The sequence below is a fragment of the Phyllostomus hastatus genome, unplaced genomic scaffold (genome assembly GCF_019186645.2).
Source record: "Phyllostomus hastatus isolate PE091 unplaced genomic scaffold, TTU_PhHast_1.1 phas_scaffold_1066, whole genome shotgun sequence".
In the NCBI taxonomy this organism is placed as follows: Eukaryota; Metazoa; Chordata; class Mammalia; order Chiroptera; family Phyllostomidae; genus Phyllostomus; species Phyllostomus hastatus.
The window spans coordinates 1891343-1917531 of record NW_025334004.1 but is presented as its reverse complement, the minus strand read 5'-3'; the positions used below and the strand labels follow the sequence as shown (position 1 = coordinate 1917531).

The 26189-nt window shown below is 38.1% G+C and overlaps 1 protein-coding gene across 2 annotated transcripts in view; it reads left to right on the top strand.

Moving 5' to 3' along the window:
• PRKG1 (protein kinase cGMP-dependent 1) overlaps positions 1 to 26189 on the top strand; it is a 1179828-nt gene that overhangs the window by 60360 nt on the left and 1093279 nt on the right. The window contains exon 1 of one of the 2 annotated variants that reach the window (XM_045853739.1): positions 16764 to 17467. The exons of the other annotated variant lie outside the window; for it this stretch is intronic. Within the exon in view, the coding sequence (XP_045709695.1) occupies positions 17157 to 17467 (311 nt within the window). The 5' untranslated portion in view covers positions 16764 to 17156. Of the gene's footprint in view, positions 1 to 16763; positions 17468 to 26189 lie in introns of those variants that run through there. 2 annotated transcript variants of the gene reach the window in all.

Sequence of the window (26189 nt, the reverse complement as noted above, 5' to 3'; positions counted from 1 at the left end):
TAAGACATTCTTTGCACTTTTACATATCTTTGTAGATATGTAAAATAATACACAGTAATTTTTGCCCATTGTTGATCTTAACAAACTAAAGGCTTTTGTTTTAGCTTTTTAAATGTTACAACACACATGTTAGAAAGTGCGTGAGCCATGAGTTTGCAGTGCAGTGAGCTGTCTGAACACACACTAGCATAACCACCGCTCAGATGGGGGAACAGGGCTTCCCCGGAACTTCACAAGTCCTCTCTGTGCCACTGCCTGCTCTCTGCCCCCAAAGTAACCTTTCATTATCTTTGCCATTATTTGTTTTGTTCATTTTGATCTTTATCAAAATGAAGCCATATAATATGTATCTTTATGTCTGGTTTATTGTGCTGGATATTGTTCATGTGTTTTATTGCTGTTGTTTGTAGGAATATTTACTTACTTTATTGTCTTCTATTATATTCCATTGTCTGAACGCAGAATCTATCTATTCTAATGTTGATGGGCATTTGCATTGTTGCCAGTTTTGGTATATTATAAGTAACATTTCTACAGATATTCTTGCACACATCATTTCGTGATGATATGTATGTATTTTGCCTGAGAAGATCCCTACGATTGGAGTTTCTAGAGAATGGGGTATTCATATGTTCGGTTTAGGTAGAAATGGCCAGTTTTACCCAGTGGCTATACCGATTTATACTTCCACTAGTGATGTCTAAAATTGATATTGTTTCACAAACTCACTAACATTTTTGTTGTGATTTTGAAAAGTTAGCCATTTGGGTAGGTGTGTAGTGTTATCTCATTATATTTGATTTATATTTTGCTGTTAATGAATGAAATTGAACAACTTTACATATATTTATTAGCTATTTGAATATGCTCTTTTGTCACAATACTTGAAGTTTTCAGTCGTTTTACCCATGTCTGGGATTGTTTACAATACCCAATATGGGATTGTCTGTCTTCTGAATTTTAGGAATTCCAGATATAATTTGATTATATGTTTGTTTATTAAGTATATATTACAAATCTCTGTTTCTATTCTGTAGTTTGCCTTTTGACTCTCTTAATAGTGTGTTTTTATAAAAACTAGACTTTATGTTTTAGAGAAGTTTTAGTTTCACAGGAAAACTCAGTGCAAAGTACAGAGATTTCCTATAAATCCCTGACCTCACATATACATAGCCTCCGCTGCTATCAAAATCCTGCGCTGGAGTGGGCATTTGTCACAGCTTACGAGCCTCCATGGACACACCACTATCACCCAAAGTCCGCAAATTACAGGAGGCTTCACTATTGGTGCTGTACATTCTATGAGTTTTGACAAATGTGCAATGACATGTAACTACCTTAGTGCATTTTGATCAAAATAATTTCCTAATTTTAATGTGCTTAATTTCATGAAATTTTTTCTGTTTTGGTGAGTGCTTTTTGTGTCTTGTTTAAGACATCTTTATCTATTCTAAGTTAATGGATATGATTTCCTATGTTGTCTTTTAGAATCTTTATCTTATCTTGTTCCACATCTTAGAAGAAAGCTTTCAGTTTTTTACCACGGAGTATAATGTTAGTTGAGGGCTTGTCATATATGGCCTTTATTTTATATTGAGGTGCTTTATTTCTGAACCAATTTTATTGAGAGTTTAATCATAAATGGATGTTGATCTTATCATATGCTTTTTCTGCATATATTCATATGACTGTATGATTTTTATCTTTTATTTTATTAATGTTGTATATCACATTAATTGATTTTCAGAAGTTGAACCATCTTGGCATCCTGGAATAAATCCCATTTGATCGTGGTGTATGATCCTTTCAATGTATTGTTGCACTTGATTTAATAGTATTTTGTTGAGAATTTTTGCATCTATGTTCATTGGAAATATTGACCTGTAATTTGTGTGTGTGTGTGTGTGTGTGTGTATGTGTGTGTGTGTGAGTGTATATGGCATCCTTGCCTGGTTTTGGTACCAGGGTAATGTTGGCTTTGTAAAATGAGTTAGAAAGCATTCATTCCTCTTCAAATTTTTTTGAAGACTTTGAGAAAGGTAGGTATTAAGTATGAATGGTTGGTAGAATTCACCAGTGAAGCCATCTGGTCCTGGACTTTTCTTTTTGTGAGGTTTTTGATTATTGTTTAAATTTTCTAAATAGTGATCAGTTTATTTAGGTCTTCCAGTTCTTCATTATTCTATCTAGGAAGGTTGTATTCATCTAAGAATTTGTCTATTTCTTCTAGGTTGCCAAATTTGGTGGTATATAGCCTTTCTAATATTCCTGTATAATTTTTTGTATTCCTGAAGTATCCATTGTAACTTCCTTATTTGAGTCTTCTCTTCTCTTTTATTAGTGAGTGTGTGTGTAAGTCTATCTAGAGGTTTTTCAATTTTGTTTGTATTTTCAAGGAACTGGCTCTTTGTTTCATTTTTTTTTTTGTTGTCATTTATTCTGTATTTTACTTATTTTCATTCTGATTTTTAGTATTTCTTTTATTCTCTTGACTTTGGGCTTTGTTTGTTCTTTTTCTAGTTTCTTAAGGTGTAGTGTTAGCTTGTTTCAGATTTTTTCTTGTTTCTTGAGTTAGAGCAGTATTGCTATAAAATTCCCTGTAGTGCTGCGTTTACTACATCCTCCACACTTTGGTATGTTGTGTTTTCATCTTCATTTGTCTCTCTATATATTTTGACTTCTTTTTTTTTATTACTTCTTCTTTTGCTTGTTCTCTGACCCAAAAGTTGTTTAATAGCATGCTTAATCTTCATAGAGTTGTGATTTTTTCAGCTTTCTTCTTGTTGACTTCCAGTTTCATATCATTGTGGTTAGAGGGGATGTTTGGTATGATTTTAGTCTTCTTAAATTTATTGAGACTTGTTTTATATGTCAACATATATCTGTCCTTGAGAATATTCCATGTGCCCTTGAGAAGACTGTGTAGTTTGTCATTTGGGGGTGGAAAGTTCTATAAAATTTATCTATAACATTCATCTCAGCTAATGGGTCATTTAAGGCCAATATTTCCTCATTGACTTCCTGTCTGGATGATCTACTCCTTGAAGTGAGTTGCACATTAGAGGTACCGTTATCGTATACTTGTCAATTTCTCCCTTTAGGTTGGTTAATTATCTTGCCCTTTAACTTTTATGTTATAATTAAGTGTTTAATACCCTTCTTAAAATTGACTTTCAATTTTATGCTTCTTTCTGTCTGTCAGTGTACAGTTATGTACAGTGACTTCCTTTTGACTTTTTGTTTCGGGTAGAAGAGCTCCTTCAAAGATTTCTCATAATGCAGATGTTAAGGTAAAGTCTCTCCATGTCTGTCTCTCTGGAAAAGCCTTTGTTTTTCCTTCATATTTTTAGGGTAATTTTGATAGATATGTTATTCTTGGCTGATGGTTTCAGTTTGTGGATATTTTGAGTATATTATTCCATTCTTTCCTGGCTTGTAGGGTTTCTCCTGAGAAATCCGCTGATAAGCTGATGGGATTTCTTTTGTATGCTACTGTCTTCTTTTCTCTGGCTGTCTTAAGAATTCTTTCCTGATGGTTAACTTCTGACTGTTTTAATATTGTGTGTTTTGGAGAAGGTCTTTTTGAGTCCAGAGCATTACGTGTTCTGTTAGTTTCTTGTATGTGATTGTCAAACTTTTCCTATAGGTTTCAGAAATCCTCATCAGTTATTTTTTTGAATAGGTTCTCCATTCTGCTCTCCCTCTTTTCTCTTCCAGGGATGCCCATTGTCCTTTTTCCCCCTCTTTCTTATGGAGCAAGATTGTTCTTATAGAGTTCTTTCATTTACTTTTTAGGTCTCCCTCTTCTTCTACCTCACTGTTTCTAGATTTCTTTCTTTGAGCTTGCTAATTCTGTCTTCTATTTGGTCTGCTGTATTTCCAGTATTCTTGCAGGGGTGTCCAACCTGTGGCCCATGCGTCCCAGGATGGCTATGAATGCAACCCAACACAAAATCGTAAATTTACTTAAAACATTATGAGATTTTTTTGTGTGTGATTACATGCCACAGTGTATTTGATGTGTGGCCTAAGACAACTCTTCTTCCAGTGTGGCCCAGAGACACTAAAAAGTTGTACACCCCTGCATTCCTCATCTTATTAAGTGAGTTCTTCAGTTCCAGAATTTCTGTTTCTTTCTTTTTTTAATAATTTCAATCTCCTGGGGAAAGCTCTCCAATAATTTTATTCCTGAGCTCATTGCATTGTCTTCCTGAGTTTTCCTGTACCTCACTGTGTTTCTTTGTAACTGAAATCTTGAATTCTCTGCTACTAAAATCAGTCTTCCGTGACTTTGAGTTTTGTTTCTGGAGACTTTTCATTTTCTTTCTATGTAACAGTGTTCCTTTATTTATTCATGGTTCATGATTGTTTCTCTGCCTATTTTGAGGCAGAGGTAGTTCACTATCTTTACATTCGAGATAGTGAATTCATTTTTTTTGTTTCGATACTATTTTAGTCTTAATCATTTAGCAGATTGATAATTAGAGGTCTTTCTTTTGTTTTCCATTAGATGGTGATATAACACAAGTTTTTGTTTTTTCTTACTGTGCTGCTAGTGTCTCCATAGTCACAGTGTGGGGGGTGTTGCTTTAGGCATAGAGATTGCCTAGTACCCACCAGGGTGGTGGGTGTTCCCACCATGCCCAAGTTGCCTCGGTCTGGGGCACCTCCACTGCGGGTGGGGGGAGCCTGGCTCATGAGTCCTCAGGGCTGCCTCCTTGTTACTTGGCCTCTGAAGCGACTCTGAACTGCTTGACAGCTTCTAGGCTCCTGCTGCCAGGCTCTGCAGCAATGCGGGTGGGGGAAGATGCTGGCTTCTCCAGTAAGACACTGCTGCTGCTGCTTTTAACCCCCACCATAGATGCTGCCTCTCCTAGTCTTACCCTCTGCCAGGCCCTAGTTTGAGGCCTGCAGCCTGCCTGACTCATTGCTGCTGCATTAGATGGGATGGTGGTGGGTGCCAAACCGGTCCCGTCCTTCCCCCATCCCACCTCCCTTACTTGTTCCAGTACTCCCACGTTCAGACTTACCAGTGCATGGATCTCTCAGCTGTGTTTGTGTGTTGAGCAGAGGTAACTTGGTTGGATTATAGTTGTCCAACCATTTATAAATTTAAGGAGAAATACAAAGGGATCTTCTCACTCTGCCATGATATATAGTAGTATTTTAAGTGTTGACAGTAATGGGAGGATCTCCCAACTAATTTTTTCAAACTTCAAAATACAGTTTTAGAGAAACATTAATGTGTATTTTAATTTCTAACTTGAAATAAATGGGTAAACTTTATATACTATTAGAAGAGTATGCTAATTGCTGGCTTGAATGACTTGATTTCTTCCTTGTTAAGATAGTCTTCAAAAGGTTATCAACAGTGTCATTTATTATCAGTAAGTTAACGGATACTATCGTGTTTCAAGTATCTTGCTAAGCCATTTTTTCTACATAATTTAGTCCTAATACCTATATAAATGTCAAGTTTCCATTCGTGTTACTAAAGAAATACTAATCAATAGTTTAATATTTTGAGGATCTGCTGATTAGTGTCAAAAGGAAGCCAGTATAATTTACCTGTTACTTTTATATGAATGTGTCAAACATACAGTGCTTTGCTCAATACGGAAGAGAGCACTTGAACAGCAGAGGGTGCCATTGGACCTTCAGTTCTGTATTCAGCCCTGAGAAATTAGTAGCCGAGAGACAAATTTGAAGAATGTACTATTTGCTAAAACTGTTGACTACTTACGGATGTGTATTTAAGATAAAATAAGTGATGTAAAGGAGAAGTGTAAATTTCATAATCCTATAATATTTTTTAAACTTGTACTTAAGAATGACAATTTTAAATCTCAATTAGCATTTTCTAAAAATATTTTAACTGAAAAAATAAGGAATGTGTTTTCTATGTATAGAAAACTATATACATTTCAATGAGATATTTTTCTTGAATAAAGCTAAATTACTATTAATCATATATATTTTTCCTCTTAGGAAAAACTGCTTCTAAGAGGATTATGTACATTGATAACTGCAACACGAGACTACTTTTTGTTAAGAGGAAAAGATAAAAATAAGAACCACTAGAGATGAATGATGCCACGTCAAGAGAGTTTTTACATTCAAGTAGCTATTAACATTTAGGTTTTATTAAAGATCCAAAACTTTGAGGCAGCTGCATATCAGAAATTCAGATTTCCATTTAGACCCAGAAGCAGAATTATATTATTACAGCATAAAAGTTCATTTACAGAGATTTGTTGGGTAGATGTGTGCAGGGATCTGAATCTTTATCTCCAAATTTGACTCTCTTCCATAAGAGGGGTTTCCTTTTATTTTTTTCATAGGAAAAGTTTTGGCTCAGGTTTTTGTAAGTTTCATAAAAGTTACCTTTATCACAAAATTTGTATTCAAGTGCAGTGAATTTGAAGAATTTAGAAACCTTCTAGCTGACCTTTTGAAATTATAGGAAATGCATATCCAAGAAATATTCCTTTTTTGCATTAGCAAATTATACACCTCTGTCTTTGATTTCATTGTACAAATGTTTAACATTTAGATTATGGCTAACTCCCAAAGGTTAGCACTTTGTGCTCATTTAACTGTAGTATTAAGCTTATGGTTTTGTTTAAGGGGCGTATTCTGATATTCTATAGAAAGACAAAAGAAAGAACAGGAGAAGAGAAAAGGATATCTACTTTAGGGATTAAATAATTGTGTGAAAAGTACTTTTGGAGATAAATTTGCTTTTTGAAAGTTTTAATCTGAACTTCCAAAGCTATGGTAAATGAAGTGATCAGGTAGGAAACAGGTATGTACTGGTTAACAATTATTGGTATACCCTCTGAGTACCTTTTAAAAAAGCATTTTCTTTCAAAATGACATGCAATGACATGAATCATTTTTTAAAAATCTATTAAGAAGGATTGTTAAAAACAGGCCACCTCCAACAAGAACACTCAGCTTTTTGAAGGAGTAGCTAGAGTGTGTGAAGAAATGCAAGAAAGTGCAGAACTTCTGTTTCTATTAGATGCTGCCAGTGTTACGAGAGAGCAGTGAACTCCACAGACAATTATTATAAGGCTAGAAGTAAGAAAGATTCTGAGGTTATGGCAAGTTAAAAGTTCTTTAAAAGAGTGGATTGTCTACATGTAACCTGAAAAGGTGGATGAGTATCAAGAAATATTATTTCCTAGAAATATGTCTAGGTAACAGATTGAAAACAGTCTCCATTGGTCTTAAACAGGCAGCCGTGTTTTTCAGAGAGTGCTGTCTATGTTGTTGTTGTTTTCGGTAGAACACAAACACACATTTTTAAATTAAGCCCACGATATATGTGATTGATTACATATCGAAAGAACATGCAGAGTTACAGGGAGCTAAAACATCCATTTTCAGAAAAATCACCATATTTTCTATGTCACCCTTTGTATCAAAAGTTGCAGAGAAATTCATTACCTGTATAGACTTGTAACCTGTATCTAACACAGATACCAGACTAATTTTGTTGCAATATTTTAGTTTCAAAAGTTTTACCTAACACAATTACTTCAAGGGGTTAGATCCACATTTGAACAACTTGCCCAAGGGAAACAGCACAAATATTTCCCAGAAAATCAGTGCTATTTAAAACCTAGTGAAACATGTGACTTGCAGACTTCCTCACGGAGACCTGGGATGTAGGGTAGCAGCCCCTTCACGGTAATCATACTGAAGCCGTTAGGACTTGTGATGCATGCCTTTCTGAGTGACACACAAGTGCAGGGTGCAGTCCTGAAGCCCATCTCCATATGGCATCAAAGGATATTTAGTTCAGCCTGTGGGTTGGATCTTGTGTTGGGGAAGAGTGAGAAAGGGACAATTTTTCTGCCTGTTTATGAATAGTGTGTTGAGATATTAAGTATTTCTTGAATTCATTTAGTCCTACTCTCATTCATTCAATGAACTTAACCAATTATAGGGAGGGCCTACTTTTTCTAGGTGTTGGTGGGCAAAATTGACATAGTTTCTTGGTTTCTTGGAGTTTACCATCTAATGCATACGAGCTATGTAATAAGATATTCTTGCCAATGATATATAATTATAAATCACAATAAGTATTGTCTTAAGGGAAAATACCATGGGTATGATTCAGAAGGATTATCCGAAGAAGTGGTATTTGAGGGGAGAACTGGAGAATGAGTTCACTGAGGTGATGACTGGAAAGATGAAAGGATGGCGATGGGTTAAGTGATGGGCTAGGGATTTGAGTGTAGTGCAAGGGGTTAGGGGAGGGGTTTATGGACAGAAAGAGAATCACCAGTGGAAAAGCACTGAAGTGTTAAAGTTGCTTGGGGCCTGAAGATTTTAAAGGACTAAAAAAGTCAGTTTCCTGGTTTCAGTCCCATTGTAATTTTCCTTTGAATATTTTTTTAACCTGAGCAACAATCACATGACCCAGGGAGGAAATATAATGATGAATCACACGGTGATGTGAGCCCTTCCTCTAAGCACCACATTTGTCCCGTGCTCCTGGTTTTCTGACATGTCGTTGGCTGTGGTCACAGGCTAGGTAAATCATGGTTTTGAAGGAGAGATACTAGTGGTTGGCAGTACTTTGGTGAGACTAGTACTGTGTGTTCCTGTCCCTGATATTATTGTGCATGTAAATACTGATAAGGAATTTCGCAAGTGGGGTAGGTGCTTGTAGTTTGTAATGGTTTGTAAATGATTGAGAGTCATAAGTACTTAGTTTCAACTCGAAGTATGAGATGAAAGTCTAGTTGTTTAAATCAACTGTAAATATTTACTAGGTATTTTAGAGATTCATAATACATATTGGAAAATAAAAAGTTCTGAGAAATGATGCAGAAAGAGATCTGTTTTATTAAACTTTTCTCATTGTCTGCCAAATACTTTTGACCAAGGAACCCTCTTGTGTTACACTGATCAGCATTTTAAGAAACTGGTGTTTTGCAGTTCACACTTTGATGAAACATTGTATTGTAGTGTACACTTTGGCTGAGAGCTCTCATTTAGAGTTATGGGGTTGCTGGCAAAGCTGTTCTTTGACCACTGAGTTTGGCTGTTGTACCAGGCATAACCATATGCTTTTTTTCCTTGGTTATTTGTCTTCATCCATTTTTTTTATTTCTCACAGTTGGATATTTCATGATTCCAGAATGTGAAAAGTATGTAATATATTCAAATTGATAATTTGCTTGGTAGGTACACATATTAGAGATTAAAGGAACATAAACTTAGAATATTAAAATATAAAATTATTTAAAGAAAATATTAATGTGGTAAAAATCTAAAGGCTTTGCTAATGCATTTTGAAATACATCTTTGCTGTTTTTTAGTCTTTTGCAGATTTTGTAGAGTACTCCACTGGAAAATATTAAGTATATAGTTCCCTTTTAGCATAAAGTTTTTATATCTCAAAATAGTCAAATGGTCAAAGATAAATTACATGATTCTAAGGAATCAAGCAAGCATCACCATTTGAATTCTGAAAGAGTTCTATGTGAGATTTAGGGTGTTACCTTTTGATCACTATAAGCTGGAGACAAATTTTTCTTGTTTTGGTAACAATTGTCTTTCATATTTTAAGGGCTTTTAAAACCCTGTAATGTGAAGCAACTTGAGCTGCTCTATCTAAAGAGAGGAAAAAGTGAGCAAGATGGTTTCCTCTGTTTCCCCACTCAGATCTTCGTCAATAAGGTGTAGTACGAAAGACTTGGGGCCCACCCATCTCGTGAGCCCGCGTTCACTCTGACATAAAAGAAGGCTGATGGAAGCACATGCACCCACACCGTGCATGTAGATCCCATAGTAGCAACAAAAGTTCCCTTTACTTTTCCGTCCACAGGCATAAGGCAAGGCATAATAGGACTAATCGGGCATTTCAAAGACTTTTTCATATGTTTTGTTCTCTGCTGCAAATTAAAGTGTTCTGAATTGGCTTTGACAACTATTAATCACTAAGAGATATGAGGCTGGATTTGCATGTGAACCAAATCAGAAATAATGAAATACCAAGTGAAAGAATAATGTAGCTTTAAGAACACTGTCCTGAGCATTAGGAGATTTGGGTTCTAAACTCCCCTCTACCTTGGTCTTTGGTTTCCTTAAAGGTTAGGATGTTGAACCACATAATCTCTGTGGTCCATCCTGGCTCACAATTTTGTAATATCAGTCCTGACTAAAGAGTAAGGGCACCTTTGCTTTTTTTTTCCCCAGGAGGTGGGAAGGGGTAGGATATCAAACCATGGCAAATGTTGCTATTGGTCCTTTAATGCTGTGTTTGGGAGTGCCTGTGAGAGTAGCATGAAGTAAATTAAATAGTGGAGTGCATGTGGAAATGCTGTGACATTTGCTAAGTTTCAGCTCTGCAACTGCCAAGAGAATGTAATTTGCCCTGTACTGATAGATGGTCTGAGCAGTGGAAATTGCAAAGTGAAAATAAGTGATTTTTACTAAGTTCTCTATGTTCCTAACAGCAGCAATTGCTTTTAATATTCCACAAATAAATGTTTTTAAAATCTGTCATTTTTTTTCCACTTAAAATTTGTATTAACTCAGATACTTTTCTAAGGAAGCTACATGGTTAAGACTTTGGATGTACTATCATCCATGGAAAAAATTAGATGAATTTTCCATAACTTCTTAAATTAACGCTGATCTTTGAGAACAAACATTCTTACATAGTGCAGTGACTCAAGACAGACACTAAATATTCTATCTAATACCAAACAAGTGTGAAAGTCCCTCATATTTTATTTTTATTTACATGGGGCATTAAAACCACATGATACTTGATATATTGCTGGTTTTGGCAACTTGTTTAGTACATAGGTGTTTGTATATATGTCTTTTAAGTTTAAACGTGAGCCACTAATATTTAAAGTATTCTTAACTATGAGATAAATGCCTGTACTTTGAAGTATGAGTTTGAAAAAATCCAATCTGGACAAGGAAGAAATTTTGAAAATTTCCTAAAAGTGTGTATTGGGCAAAGGTGACTGATAATTTAACAGCTGGCTTTAAAGGCATAGCAAGTATATGCAGCTTGTGGGGCCCAGCCTGAGGCTCTACCGCTGCTCCAAAGGTAACGCTTTCATAAGCATCAGGTACCATATCTTGGCCCTAGAATGATATCCATTTGTTTTACCATCCTATTGCTTCATTTGGCTATTGTTAGAAATGGACTTCTGGATTTCCATCTCATGATTATTCTATAAAAGTCCCAATATCAAGAGTTAACTCAGTTTGAACTTAGGTGATATTTACTTGTCCATTAACTTAATGAACATGAAGATCTCTGTGTGTTTCCCTACTTAGCTTTTTTGCATGCAGCTTCCCCTTTCCTCCAAACCTCTGCCATTCGCACAGTGTAAATGTCTTGCCATACTTCTCTTGCCCAATTCATTCATTTTATTTACTGATGAAAATGCAGTGCACTCAATATTCCATTTTGTTGTTTTCTTGTGTCCTCAGTTCTTTCCCACCTTTCTAATTTTAGTAAGTTCACTAGCAAAATGTAGTTTTATTTTTCACTTTCAATTTTGATTACACAACATGTAGGGGAGAATGGTAAGTTATATCATCTCTTAAAAGATATTTAATATAAAAGCAGCAACAAAAGATAATTGACTCCAGAGCTATTCTTCTATAAGCCACACACTATCAAATCCATTTTCAAAAGCAAAATTACTTTTGCAAATGTTTTTGAATATTTTGTGGAAAATACTGATGCATTAACTTAGGAAATAATGTGCTTTAATATACCACAAGATTCACTGAAATGGAACTGACAAACTATAATTTATTAATGAGATTCAGAGATATAATGATGTTCACACTCATGTATGTATTCACTGAGCTTAAAATGCAGTAAAATAATATTTTGTAAAAATAACATTTCAAATTCTATTTTATGCATTGAAAAATTTTCCTTTGGTGAAAAAAATACAGAAAACCCAATATTTTTCTTCTTAGAAATCTTTTATTTCTTCTGGTCTCTTGGAGCAGGAGGCTCTATAACAGCACAAAGACATGTTCTTTTTGTTAGCTAGTGCACGGAATTTTTTGAGCACCAGTTTAGGCTGAGGCCCAACAATAACTTGCCATCATTTGAAGCTGTGGATGATAAGAATTCATTTCCACTAATATTAGGCATGACACTAATTTGGTATTAAACTCTAAGCACATTAGCAATTATGGTACAATGCACTATTACTTTCCAAGTCTCTGCAGTAAGTTTTTCATCATTAATGGTTTATGTTTTTTTCCTTTCCATACAGAATATATCATGCTCAGTAGTACAGCTTCAAAACAGCCCAACCATTAGAATTTTTACTTATATTTACTTTAATATGCATTCCTGATGGCTGAATCTATCTACAAAACGCAGTCATAAGAATATTATAATTCTGTAAGAGTTAAACACATAGGTGCTCGAAACACTGTGTTTAGTCTGGAGGAAGCCAATGTGTGTAAATTCCTGGTTTTTATTACAATGAACCAAAAGAGAGCCTTGAATCCTTGTCTGACTCATCAAAGTGTAATTAAAATTCTATTGTTTGATTCACTTTCCTTTGCAATCCAAAGACAATTCCTGAGGTGTATTATTAGGCTTTTGAATAGGATGATTGCTTTCCTAAAATATATTTACACAAACAAATGCGTAAATGGATTGTAATGTGCCTAAAAGAATAGATATTTTTGTTACATATATTCCTTGGCTTTACTTTCCTATCAGTAACTTTGAAAGCAAAATTTGAAAATATTTATGCTAGAGAGGCTCAGCAATCCTGAATTAATTAAGGTGACAAACCATTCTGGTTTGTCCAGAACTATGGAGTACCTATGACTTCAGATTTAAAACCGGGACAGTCCCAAATGATTTTAGTATTAAAACCAGGACAACTTCAGACAAATGGGTACAGATGGTCATCCTAAACCCTGATGAAATGGTACTGGAGTGAAGACTGTTTTAGGAAAAGAAACTTTAAAAAAATTCTTTCTCTTGCTCTTGCAAGATTTTCCAAATTTCTCGTTTTTCCACTTCCCCAGCCCCACAGTCAGGCTGGTTAATGTTAAGGACACTCTTACCTCTCTGGGTCCAGAACCAAGACAGGAACAATGGCTGGAATTCCTGTACAAGGCAGTGAGGGCTGGGGGTAAGGGATTGAGCTCTGCATCAAATAGTCTGGATTTGAATCCAAGTTTTGCCATTTATTAGGTAGGTGATTTTGTGCCTCTGTTTTCTCAAATGTAAATGGAAGTAACAATGATGTCCAACTAGGAGGGTTACATGAACAGTGCTTGCCATGGATTAAGAGTTCAAGGAAGTTAGTTATTTTTATTGTGATCTTGACTAGGATTAGCAATTTAGAGCAAATCAGTATGTGTATCAGTAACAGTAACTTTCATATCTGTATTCTTAGGGGTACTTGTTACTGCTACGGATTTTCTCTGAGGGGTAGCTTCCATCACCTTAAAAGCTTAGCTATGTTTTTTTGTTGTTGTTGTTAGTTTGTTTCTTGCAATTCAAGGTATGTGCATGAAATGGGAGAAGAAAATCCCAAACTTAGCACTGTTCTATGAAATGTTGCATCAGTGGCAGCAACAACTGGATGACAAAATGATCACAGTTCTTTCAGACAAATTGTAATTTTAATGAATGATTATACATTCTAGAGGCTTTTTTGATACCTAGTATTATGATATAGTTGCATTACTGAATACTTTATTAAATGATTCTGAGATTTTTATTAATGAAGGCATACAACACTTACTCTCATTCACGAGGGTCGGGTGCAAAATTGAAGACCATCAACATGCCACAGGTTGGCCTGGCTACTGGTAGAACTTTGCTTCTGTTACAGTTACGACAAAGAGAGACCGCTGAGAAGTAGGTTGAGAGTTGACTATGGAATTCTAGAGTGTGAGCTCGGCTCTTTCAAAACTGCATTGTTCTCTGTTTTAGTATCTATCATTGAGACTTCATCCAGATGGACAGTGGGAGAGCTCAGTCAGTACATGTCACTCCACTCCGTGGTTTTCTAGATTTGGGGCAGCCACTTCTAAATGAACAGAAGTGAGACTTGTGCCTGATCTTTGGTCTTAAAATTTAGCTAATTAAGTTTACTGTGAAACACATAGTAAAATTTGTCTGTTGAAATTGAACTGCAGGACTTTGATTTTTCACATAAAATTGATTCCTAGCATTTGCCAAGTATGATGCAAAAGATGTCTAAGAAAATATTACAACCATGCAAAAAGTCAAGATGGAAAACCAGGTCCCTTGAGATTTAAACAACCAGTTGAGAACATGATTGAAAAACGTAGTTAAAATATTTATTTTGACTTCAAGGACAGAATAGTCTAGAATTCCTAGGCAATCCAGAAATCCTAGAATTCTGGATTTTGGATATGTAATTATTAAGTATTTAAGGGAAAATTATTTTTTCATAGTATAGGCTAATATAATCAAGTATGTTCTTATACTTTGAACATCTTTTAAGGTTGAAGCCAATTGTAATAGTCATTTCTTCTCGACTGTTTGCTTTCTCTGCATTTATTACAACAGTTTCCTGACTTTCAATATGAGATTCATCATGAAATATATTTTGTATCACAAGACTTCCATTTAAGATGAGAATGTCACATGGATATACCTTATGGTTACATGTAGATATGATAGCTTAAGTAGTGAAAAAATGACATAACTTAGTGTAAAAAATGCACTCACTTCTCAAAAACACCTGAATTTTTTTAGTTGAAGTGTGATTTTGGGGAGAAAAAAATGCTTTCATTCCTATTTTCATTTGTATGTGTAGACAGGCTTTCTGCAAATGAAGAAGATTCTTCTCTACTGTGTGCTGCTCAAAAGCTTCAAGTAACCCCATTGAAACCTAAAATGAACCTTAAAATATAATCCTGCTTAGCAGTTAACTAGTGATATTCTTTCTACGTTGCTCCTGATATATTTTTAGACCTAAACTTTGGCCTCGTGGACCCCTATAATAGAGTGATAGGAAAGAGTCATTTAGTTTTAAACATTTTCCCACGGAATTAAAGAATTCCCATAGGTTAGAAAGATAAAAATTTGGCCCTTTGCCTGGAGGAAAATATCACAGAAGCTCTTTTAGAATAGTGTCAGTTATGCAACGCTATAGTACTTCTGCTTGGTTTAGTTTTAATTAAGACAACAATAGTTCAGAAGTATTATTTCCAGCTGTCGGTATTTGTAAGTTATGTATGTTTTGTGCATTAGAAATGAAAATGCTTTGGCAGTTATCTGTTTTATATATTGCACATCCATGTTGGAGAACAGAAAAATTAAGTGTCTTATGTCATCTGTACTAAGAAAATTGGATCATAATCTGTATGGAAGAATGTTTAGGATTGTATATCCTTTGCCATTTACACCTCTTTAAATCACCTTAAATTAGAGAGCTTGCTCACATGCTGTTTGCTAGCTCCTTCCTTCCTTCCTTTCTCCCTTCCTTCCTTCCTCTTTTCTTAGCATAGATAGAAAAAATTGTATATTCAACAGTAAAAGAAAGCAAGTTTCTTTTTCTTTCTTTTTGAGACTAATATATGTATCCTTGGCTAAATTTAGATTCCAGTGAATAGTTCTGGATTATGAATTCAATTTTAAACTATTAGCTATTTACTTTGTTTTATTGTTAAGGAATGGCCAAATAGAGCATTGAAGTTTTTTATCATTCAGTGCCTAACAATAGTAATTAGAGGGCTGCTAATAAAGACACTATAAAATTGGGTGAGTTGGAGAAGATTTAGACAAATATTAGAAATTTAGGTATTAAGTAAATATTTGGATATTCTAAATATGTGTTCCAGTGATGGCAGAATTAACCTTAAACAGAAAGGATGTTACTTAAATGTCATCAGTTTAGGAAATACTGAGTAGGCAGGGGTGGTGGAATAGCTCCCTTCTCTTTATGATCTTACCTCATTTTCAAAGTTTGTGTCTTGCTATTTGAGTGGGAGGGTCCAGACATGACAGCTTGGTTGTCAATGAAGTAATATTTTTAAAGGTATGGTTCAATTTTAGGATGATCTCTTTAGAGCTCAGCAATGATTTTTCTCATCCACAAACAATTCTGTAGACGCTAGTTCAGGTGAGAGGATAGCAGAGAAGCGGAGTGGCCCCAGGGCCCAAACCCATCTGGATTTTACCCTGAAAAGAGTTCATTAACCTGAGTTTGGGAGAGGTAGAAAGGGCAACATTGAGCAGGAGCAGGCAAAGCAGAGTGACCAGGCTTCGAGGGGGAAAGTCCGAAGACCCCCTTCCCCGTCCCTTCCCTAAAGGCACCTGTGTGTTACGGGGATCCCTCCCAGGCATAGAGTGGCTCTTATCTCCTGAGGGGCAAGTTTCTTTAAGCGTTAGCCACCTGTGTGCTGCGCTCCTGGTGGGAAAGGTGGCTTTGGAAAAAAGAGAGTTCAGACACAGGCTCGGGAGCTTTTCTTGGTGAGGCTGGGGGTCAATATACCTCCAGAACTCAGAGCTTTTAAGATGCAGAGCGCGCTCTGCCCTCGTGGCCAGGATTGTAGTCTGCCGTCCTCAAGATTGGTCTGCTCTGGAGCCAGCTGACATCTCCCCAGTTTGCGCGGGTCCTAGCTGTCCTTTCTCATTCACCCCCACCCCCAAAGTGGCGCTCCCGCCTCGCTCCGCCTCCACATCCTCCAGCGTAGCCCCAGCGGGGGTTATCAGGCTCCCCACACGCACCGCTGGCTTCCTCTGGCGCCCAGCGCAAGTGACCCAGGCAGACCAACCGCTGCCTGGGAGCGTCATCCGCGTTCGCTTCTCCTGCTCCCCTGTCACCACGCCCCCAGCTCTTCGACCCCCTCCCTCTTCCCTGTGGCGCCCACCTCGTCTCAGGTTTGATCCTGGGTTGGACCTGCGGTTTTGCTCCTCCGCACACTCAGCCTCTCCATCAGCCCCAAGAAGTGAAATCTGCACTGAAACTCTGGGTGGCTGGAGCCCTCGGACTGGGCATGCTCAGAAGCCAGGGCTGGCTTTGGTCTCAAGTAGGAAGCTTTTGCACTCCAGAGGCAGCGGCGACTTTGGGGAAAGTTGATCAGAGAGGGGAGGAAGCCCCAAGACGTGGAGCAGCATCTGGAAGGAACCCCCGGCAGCCCGGAGGAGCATGGGCACCCTGCGGGATTTACAGTATGCGCTCCAGGAGAAGATCGAGGAGCTGAGGCAGCGGGATGCTCTCATCGACGAGCTGGAGCTGGAGTTGGATCAGAAGGACGAACTGATCCAGAAGCTGCAGAATGAGCTGGACAAGTACCGCTCGGTGATCCGGCCAGCCACCCAGCAGGCGCAGAAGCAGAGCGCGAGCACCTTGCAGGGAGAGCCGCGCACCAAGCGGCAGGCGATCTCCGCTGAGCCCACAGCCTTTGACATCCAGGATCTCAGCCATGTGACCCTGCCCTTCTACCCCAAGAGCCCACAGTAAGCAGGGGTTGCGCTCCGGGGCCATGTGGCTCCCTGTCGGTGGGGAGCTGCGGGTCTCTGTATTGTCTGTCAGCCCCCGCCCTCCCGCTTGCCATGTCTGTCCTCATCCTTCAGAAATGTTTCATTTTAACGGGCGCAACTTGCGGGGTTGTGCACGTTTCTAGAGCCAGACTCACTGCACCTACGTTGCCTTAGTGTCTTTGTCGGATGCCAAGCTATTTTAAAAAATATATACATATACATTCATATATGCCACCTCTCGTACAGAGAGTTTGAATGCTCCCCAGGTATGTGTCCGGTTGTGTGTATGTGAGTGAGTGTGAGAAGCGGAATAAAAAGCCCCATCTCCCAAATGCCTTGGCAAAGCTGCCGGGCCGTAAAATCCTAAATGCAGGCTCTTCAGACTTGAAATGAAATGCGTCTGCTATCACCCTTACTTTCCATGCTTTCGTGGCTCTCCCTGGCTTCTGTACATGCTGGCAGTTCAAGCCAGTACCCTTCAAACCTGATGATCTGTCATCATCCAAGTGTCAAAAAATAAGCAAATGCGCATGTAAAAGGGACGATTTTTTGATTTCCTGAATTGGATGACATTTGCAGTCCACAAATGGAAGCCTAATCTGTTGATTTCTTAAAAATCTTTTTGTAACATCTGAGGGAGAATATTGCTTCTTTTCCTCAAGGAATTTGCATGCTGTGGCTAATGGGGCACCTCCTTCTTCCAAGAGGTTGCATGTTTCTAGGATCAAGTACACAGAAGTACCCTACCTGTATCGTCAGTGTACACACAGTTTGCCTTATTCCTGGATTCTGATGCAACCACTCTGGTACTGATCTAGCATTTCAGAGAACCATGTAGTTCTGGTGTCAGTGGGCTTCACCACTTGGGTGGGAAAATTGAATGAAACTTGCTATACACCACTTAACTCAGAGTTCTTATGGAGTGTAAAGTGACAAGAACTTGAAGTTAATATACAATGAGCACCTGAATAAATGGTATTTTCAATTAATAGATAATGACATAATTGATAAAATGAAGGATTTTGACACTCTATTCTTAACTACATCACATTGGCTGGATGAGGTGTTACATAATAATACACGGTCCCTTGGAACTCTTTACTTCATAAACACAAGGAACTAATAAGAGGAGAAGGAGTAAATACTTAATAATTTTCACTTGTATTTACTGTATTTGGGGAAGCTTGAGAGTATGTATTATTATACTTTTGAAAACTTAGAGTTGTACCCATACTTTTGGTTCCCATTGAGCATGTGCTGTTATCAAGTTTGGCATTATGAGTTTTTATTCTGAGAGAGGGTGGTGAAGAAACAGTAAGAATAAACATTTCTGACATTCCAATTACACCAAGTTGCCCTAATAGCTCAGTAGACTTAGATCTGCCTTGGAAATCTGAATGGTCTGTGTCTACCTCAGCTTTCTCTGGTAGATTAATTTGCAGTCCTCATGGGCTGGCTCGTTTCAGCCAACCAGGCCCATGGCCATCTCTCCTGGACCAAGGTTCACATAATGAAAAAGCAACTCAAAGACAGTTAGTTCCCTTCACCTTTAAGCATTCTATAGGATCTCCTTTGAGTATTTTCAGGACTTTGGAGTAAGACAGAGCAAACTCCACTTTTATAAAAAAAGACCATTTTTAATAGGTTTTATAATGAAGCATGATCAAGTTAGCTAAGCTGATGACTAAGATCGAAAGGAATCTAGGCAGTAAGGGATGAGCTGAAGTTTTAGAAGTTTGTTAGTGCTTCATGTGAAGAACAACTAGATTTTTTTTAAAGCCCGTGGTGGGAAATGAAATGAGTGTGGCAAATAATTCTGTCATAATAAACATTTTACCTATTCATCAGTGCTGTGCGTTCTGATATTTATTTAATAACTAACTTGTGCTTTGAAGAAGTTAGCTACTAAGGTATCACCACGACGGTTCTGGTGATTCTGAGCATTACTTTGAAGAAAATGATAGCATGTCTTCCAAGCTTAAACAATTTTGGAAAAACATCTGTTCTTTTTTCACACTTACATAAAGAAAACTAGAATAAAATTGGCTTAAGGGATACAGTGTACCTCTCAAGAGAAAGAGAAATATATTGTATGCAAAATGATTATCGTTACGTCATTGGAATGATTGTACAAGGTAGCTCCACAAAGAATTAGGAAAACTTGCCAAAGTGAAGAATATGTGTTTGAAATTTGATATATTTCATGATAGTTTGATTATATAGATTTACTGTCAACAAGTGTTCGTCTTTATGTTTCATTTTTTGTGAAACTTAAATTTAGTTGTCTTTCTTAAACTTACACACAGGCTATCGTGAATTCAAGTTAAAATGAAACCATGTAAATAGTACAAAATTGATTTTTCATGTTAGTTTTCTATTTTCTTTCCATTAGACATAGTTAACTGTTCTGCTCAACTATCTGATGAATGAAAATGTTTGTTTTCTTTTTGCTTACTGAGGTTGCCTTCTGAGATTAATTTTTGACACTTCTGTTTTTAGTGATTTTTGATCATTTAAAAATAATGTAAATTGAAAACTAACTTACCTACTTTGGGTTTGAAATTTTCCCCATTAAAGTGGAAATTGGAGGGAAGACTCGGTCGGGTCCCAGCAGACAGCCAGGGCTCTCCTCTTGCTCCTGTGAGGGGGTGCGCATTTACTGTTTGTCTCTTTACCACCTGTTTAGAAACAGCTCTTATGTACATTTTCTGTTATGAATGTGAAGCAAAGAACTGATACAGCAAATTGGAATCTGTATTCCACTGCTACCAAATAACTACTTGAGAATATAAAGCTATTAGTCTATATATTTTGAAATAAATTGAGTAAATAAATCCTTAAAATGACAAAAACGTCTGTAATAGGTTAGCACATTCAACATCTGCTATTATAGTCTCAGCTCTTTACCTGTGGTAAATGTTCTGAAATCCTTTTTGTTTTTGCCATCATGGGGTTCCATGTGTCTTCAGTTGGGCTCTATAGACTTTAGTTCTTTTTAGAAGTTGTTAGTGTCTTTGTATTCTTGTTAAGCTGTTGCTTTTCACTCCAGAGGTAGATGCATTTCAGAGAACAATGACGTTTTGTTATACTTTACTTTTTGATTGTGAAGTGCTGTGGAAGAGTGGAGGATAAAAAGAAATATTTTCTTATTTTTAAGGAGGCATTCATTTTAACAGGATCTTATCTGAGCTTTTAAACCTTGACGCTAGTGTATCTCAAGAGAAATGGAATCCTCCTACAGGCTGCATGTTAAATTTTGTAGGAAGTTGAGAGAAGTCTAGCATTTTAGTATCATAATAGGTGGCATAATATTAAAGCATAGATTTCTTCAAAGGCATTGATTGAATTTCAAGTGCACCCTACAGCCCAGTTCAATATTTTTGTGTGCCATGTACAAGCTACCATCAGGCATTAGAGGTGAGATATAAATAAATAGTGCCATCAAGGAGTTAACAAAGGGTTAACAATACTGCACAAATAAATATTCTAGAAAGCGGAGTAAGGCATATCACAGAGGAAATACTTAAGACAGCAAATATAATTCAGCTCATTTAATTTTATGATATCAGAAACTTGTGTAAATGGAGATATTTAAAGTAAATGCATATTTGGAGGATGGCCACGATTTAGTGGTGATGAGATTAGATGGGGTGGGGACAGAGAGGGCCATCAGCCAAGGGCCCCACAGCGTGAAGAACCAGAGGGCACCTCTGGGGAGTAACAGCAACTAGTGGCTGTACCAGAACACCACAGTGGGAATTGGGGAAAAGCAGGTTTAGGCCAGAGAGAATCAGAACCTTAGTTTCTATTTTACAAAGTGGATAAGAAGGCATTTCTGCCCATGTTTAGAATAATCAAGAATTGTGTGGGTGTGTGTTTTACCAGAGGACTAATTATTACCCATTAGTAAAGCTCTGTATCTTGGAATGTCAGTCCAATCATCCACCTGCCACCAGCACAGTCTCGATAATAAACATTACTCTTCCAGCTAGGTAAGGGTATTAAATATAACCAGTCAGCAGATGATTTAAGCTCTTAAAGAACCCCAGTTCCACTCTTAATAGAAAACAAGCCCCTTTTCCACTCACTTCAAACTGTTCCCATTGAAAATAATCTAATTTTGTGCCACAGGCTAGCATTGCAGATTCCTCACATACCTAGGCAAATGGGACATGGGAACTGAACCTGAAGTTGATTTTTAAAATTCACTTTCTTGTTTTTGTGGAAGAGTTAAATTCCAGCTTAACCTTATTCTAATACACGTTCCCATTTAAGCTTCTTGTTAATTTGCCTTTACAGTCCTCGCAGTGAATTGGAAGTTGTGGAAGCTTTTCTAAAAAAAATGTATGAGAACAGGTTGCTAAAACCCTATGAGGATATTTGGAAGCACAGTCGAGTGGTGTGTGCCCTGTGAAGGGGGCTTAGAATGAGAATACTGACAAGCCCTTAAGGAGAATAGCTCCAGAGACTGCCTGAGAATATAAAGGACCAGTTTCCTTGCTCTGTGGGGCCACATTTCCAAGCTCATGCTAGTCGTTATTTCACTAAAGAGTTGGGTTTGGATTCCTAATGGGGAACGGTTGAAGAAGGCAGACGATGTTTCTGTTGTTGCTGTCTGCAGGTTACAAGGCATATGGAAACAATTTTTCCCCTGTCTGCCTAGAAATGGAGGGTCTCCATGGTATCCTAGCAACCAGTTCCAACACTGGTCTGCTGCTCTTTCTGCCATCTCTACCATAGGTACTGCTACCCATCCCTGGGAACCAGACTGGCTGCTGGTATCCAGACCCTCCGACTTGAACCTTCCATGCTTGGAGAACACAAGACAATGTACTAAATAAATAAGCACATGCTGCAGGCAGCAGTCTGCTCACCAGCTTATTATGTGATCACATCTGTGGCACTTTGAATCCTAATCTGAATTGTTGAGCTGGCACTGGTGGCCACCCCTTCCCTGACAGCCTGTCCCGACTTCCTCGCACACAGCCTTCTGACACCACTTCTCTCCTCTCCCCATCTTCTATAACAACTGCTTTCCTCGGCATCTCCTCAAAATTTGTTTCCTGGGAAGTTCGGTATGTGCACGGCCTGTTGGAACTCTCTAGGTATAATTTTGTTTGTAAGAGCAGAGAAATGTTCTCCCTCCAAAACTGTCGTGTAAATGTAAACAATAGCACAAAGACTGTAGCTACACAAAACATATGTTTAACAAAAGGTGGGACTAGTATGATACTTCCAGAAGTGTTTTGTTTCTGAATGGATTCATAGTCATTTATATAAAAGAAGCAGGAGAGTAGAGTGGGAAGAAGAGGTGTGTGTGGAGGGGGCAGAGACGGGCAAAACAAGATGAGTGTTGTTAAAGCTATGCCGTGTTCGCAAAGAAGTTGGAAGTGAGTCATGGGCTTTGTAAAGCCATAAACAGGCAAGAGGACTGGAACAGAATTTGCAAGTTGGAGAGTATTTTGTGGATAGCCACAGAGAGGAGACCCCCAGATTAGAGTATATCAAATCTTGCGTCCTCTGGGTATGGGAGCCTTACTGGGATTTTGGCAGAAAACCATTAAGATACTTCCCTTTAGGCCACTGCTTGTTTTGAATGCCTCATATTGTTTCTTTCCAATATCCCTGGGCATGGCTTACTGGGCAGGGCTTGCTAGATTGGGGCAGTCAGAAGAATGAGGAGAGCAAGTCAGCACCTCACCGTTTCTGAACGAAAGGGCAGAATGGCGCTGCCCTTCATCATCATAACGGATGATATTTACTGAGCACTTGCTCTGTGCCAGGCACTGTTTTCTGTGCTTCCCATCCATTGTCATTTTTATCAAACAGCCCTGTGAGGAAGACTCCAGAGTATCCCCATTTCACAGCACCGAGGCATATAGGTCCCTGAAGCGCAGAGAAGCTAAGTTGCTCAAGGTCACACACTTTGTAAGGGGCTGACTCCGAATTGGAACTCCAAAGCTGTTCTCCTTGGCCATTAGGTTCTCCTGCTTCCCAAAGGAGTGTGAAGATTAGGCAGTTGCACAAAAACCTAATGAATCACATATAGGCTGTCTGTCCTCAGGGGAGTGTATCTGTTCACCAGTAATTAAGTGGGAAGTGAAGTACTTAGGAAGAAGTGGAAAAAATAAGATAGGACAGTGGTTTCCAAATTTTGCTGCCCATTAGACTCATCTGGGAGCTTTTAAAAAATCCAGTGCTTAGGTTTTACCCCAAACCAATTAAAATTAGAATTTCTGGGGAAGGAAGACAGCCATTGGTATTTTTTAAAGGGTTCCTCAGGTAACATTAGCGTGCAAGAAAATTTGGGAACCACTCTGATAAGAAGACAATGGTGTGTGTGTGTGTGTGTGTGTGTATGTGTGTGTTATTATACAAAGGACCAGGGTACACTTTCCACTTAAAGAGTAGAATGTTTCTATTACCTAAAATTTTTCAGCACTAAAGTCTCATAAAAGCAACCCCTCCCAATTATAGGTGTACACTGTTTAGTAAATGTCTCATTGTTTATTCTCCCAAATGAGTAATCATTACCTTACCTAACCCACTGGTTCTCAACCTTGACTGCATATTAAAATCTAGGTATGTCCCTCTAGGAAATGTTTAAACAAATCTTTCCTGGGGCATCACTTTCAGAGATTCTATTCCATTGCTATGGGTTGGACCTGAGGTGTAGGTATATTGATTTAGCTCCTGAGGTGATGCAGGCAGGAGTGAGAACCTTTTGATGGAGCAATCAACTTCAGTTATTACAGGTTATTTGTATTCCCATTCTTTGGGAAAGCACTTTCCTTGGTCCCTGTTACCAACCCCAATCCCCTGCTTGCAGTGGAGCCAGGCAGCTCCCACGCCTCTCTCCCCATAGCATCTGCACCTACCCTGCTCGCCTTGATCTCTGGGGTTACCTGTACAGACCTGGAGCATGCAGATTGCCAGCAGCCCCATTCCATGTGTAAGTATGTTTCCTCTTTCCTGCCAGCCCTGAGTCCTGGCCACTGTTCAAATATGACACATTAGGATCAGCCATCGTCTCAAGTTTGTTTTTCACTCTCACTGGGGCAGCTACCTTGTTAGCTGATAGGACTGTTTCCTTGGGCTCCAGATGCTTCTATAAAGTTGAAATATATGAAGGTGAAACGATGATGGGCCCCCATTGGAAGAGTAGTACCGGGCTTGTAGTGCCTTTCCTGCTGGTATGTGATGTCTCTGCAGCCAGCTACAGTGTTTTTTTTTCCCTACAGATATTTTATCCTTTTAAGGCAAACAGCCTGAGATCAGGCTGAGGAGTACTTTCCAAGGAGGCTTCAGAGAAAGCAGAGGGAACGCATCAAGCTCTCAGCCTCTTTTCCGGATGGTTTGGTTGGAGTGAGCAGATTTGGGGGCACTGCTGGCGGCTGAGAGGTCTGAGAGAACAAACACCCTCAGTCTCCATCTGTGCCTGGGGGAGGCTGGGCGGGGTGGCTGTGAACTCCGACCCCCTGTGGTCACAGCCTCCCTGCTGCCCCATTGCCAGCTCTTTGTGTCTCTTTCTCACCCTTTTTCCCCTGAGAGTGTTAAAAACTCCTTAAGATGTTCCTAACTGTCTCTGATAGGACCCTGTTTACTTTTATAATGTAATCATTTTCTTCTCAGGTGAGGATCAGCCAACACAACATTTTATATAAGCAATGAAAATAGCTAATATAATTGCAAATACTTTTTGGTAAAATTACTATTCTCAGAATGGGAGTCAGCAAGAAGCTCTATCATCTGTTCCCTGCTCCTTCTAAAATATGCAAGTGTATTCAGCTGACAGATAGCACGTTAGAGGGGAGTGGATGTAATACAGCTGCCCAGAGGACTGGGGGCATTTAATTACGTAGGGAAGTTAATCATAAGGAAAGTAAACACTTTTGTAATGAATCCAGCTTCATGTGGTGCATTTGGTTATGGGGCCTAAATGGGAAGGATAACAGGAATTAACACTAATAAAGAAACATGAACAAAAGCCTGTGTTCACTTATATATATAAGTTCTGACGTTAGTCAGTGTGAGTCAACAGTTGGTGTTAGGACACTGTTTCTTAGAGGTCTTATAATCCAATATATGAAAGGATGGGCATTAATATAGAAAAAAATTAGTGACAAGTTAATGCCAACAGATACTAGTGTCAGCTGCATCAAATTAAAAAAATTAATTACTTTTGCCTGTCTAAAGATCATATATGCTAATTAAACTTCTCTAGCATTGCTTTCAAACAGATGTAATTTTATTGACTTTTTATAGGAGTGGAGTAACTTAAGCCCAGCAAAAGGAGAAGTAATAACTTTAATTATTAATATGTGTCAAAAGAAGATCTCCTAATGCCATTGACCTTCTAATGTTCAGTTTTCTCACTTCTAGACCACACCTGCTCTTTAGGAGTGGCACTGAATGTCTTTGGACATGAAGTAATTATAGTATCAGTTTAATTTGGTTACTCGTATTAAATGTCAGTGATGAAAAATACACCTCAGTGAAGCAACATGCTTGTGCTAGTTTCTGAAACAATTGTAATATGATAATGTGAAGCTTTCACCAGATTTAGACCAAGGAATAGTGAGATAATGTAAGAGAAAAACATCTCTTTTCTGGATGTACTCTATATCGTCTTAACAGTCCAGCTCTATCAATGAATTATGGTTTTCACAGTGCTTCTAAATCTGGAGTGAGAGGAAAG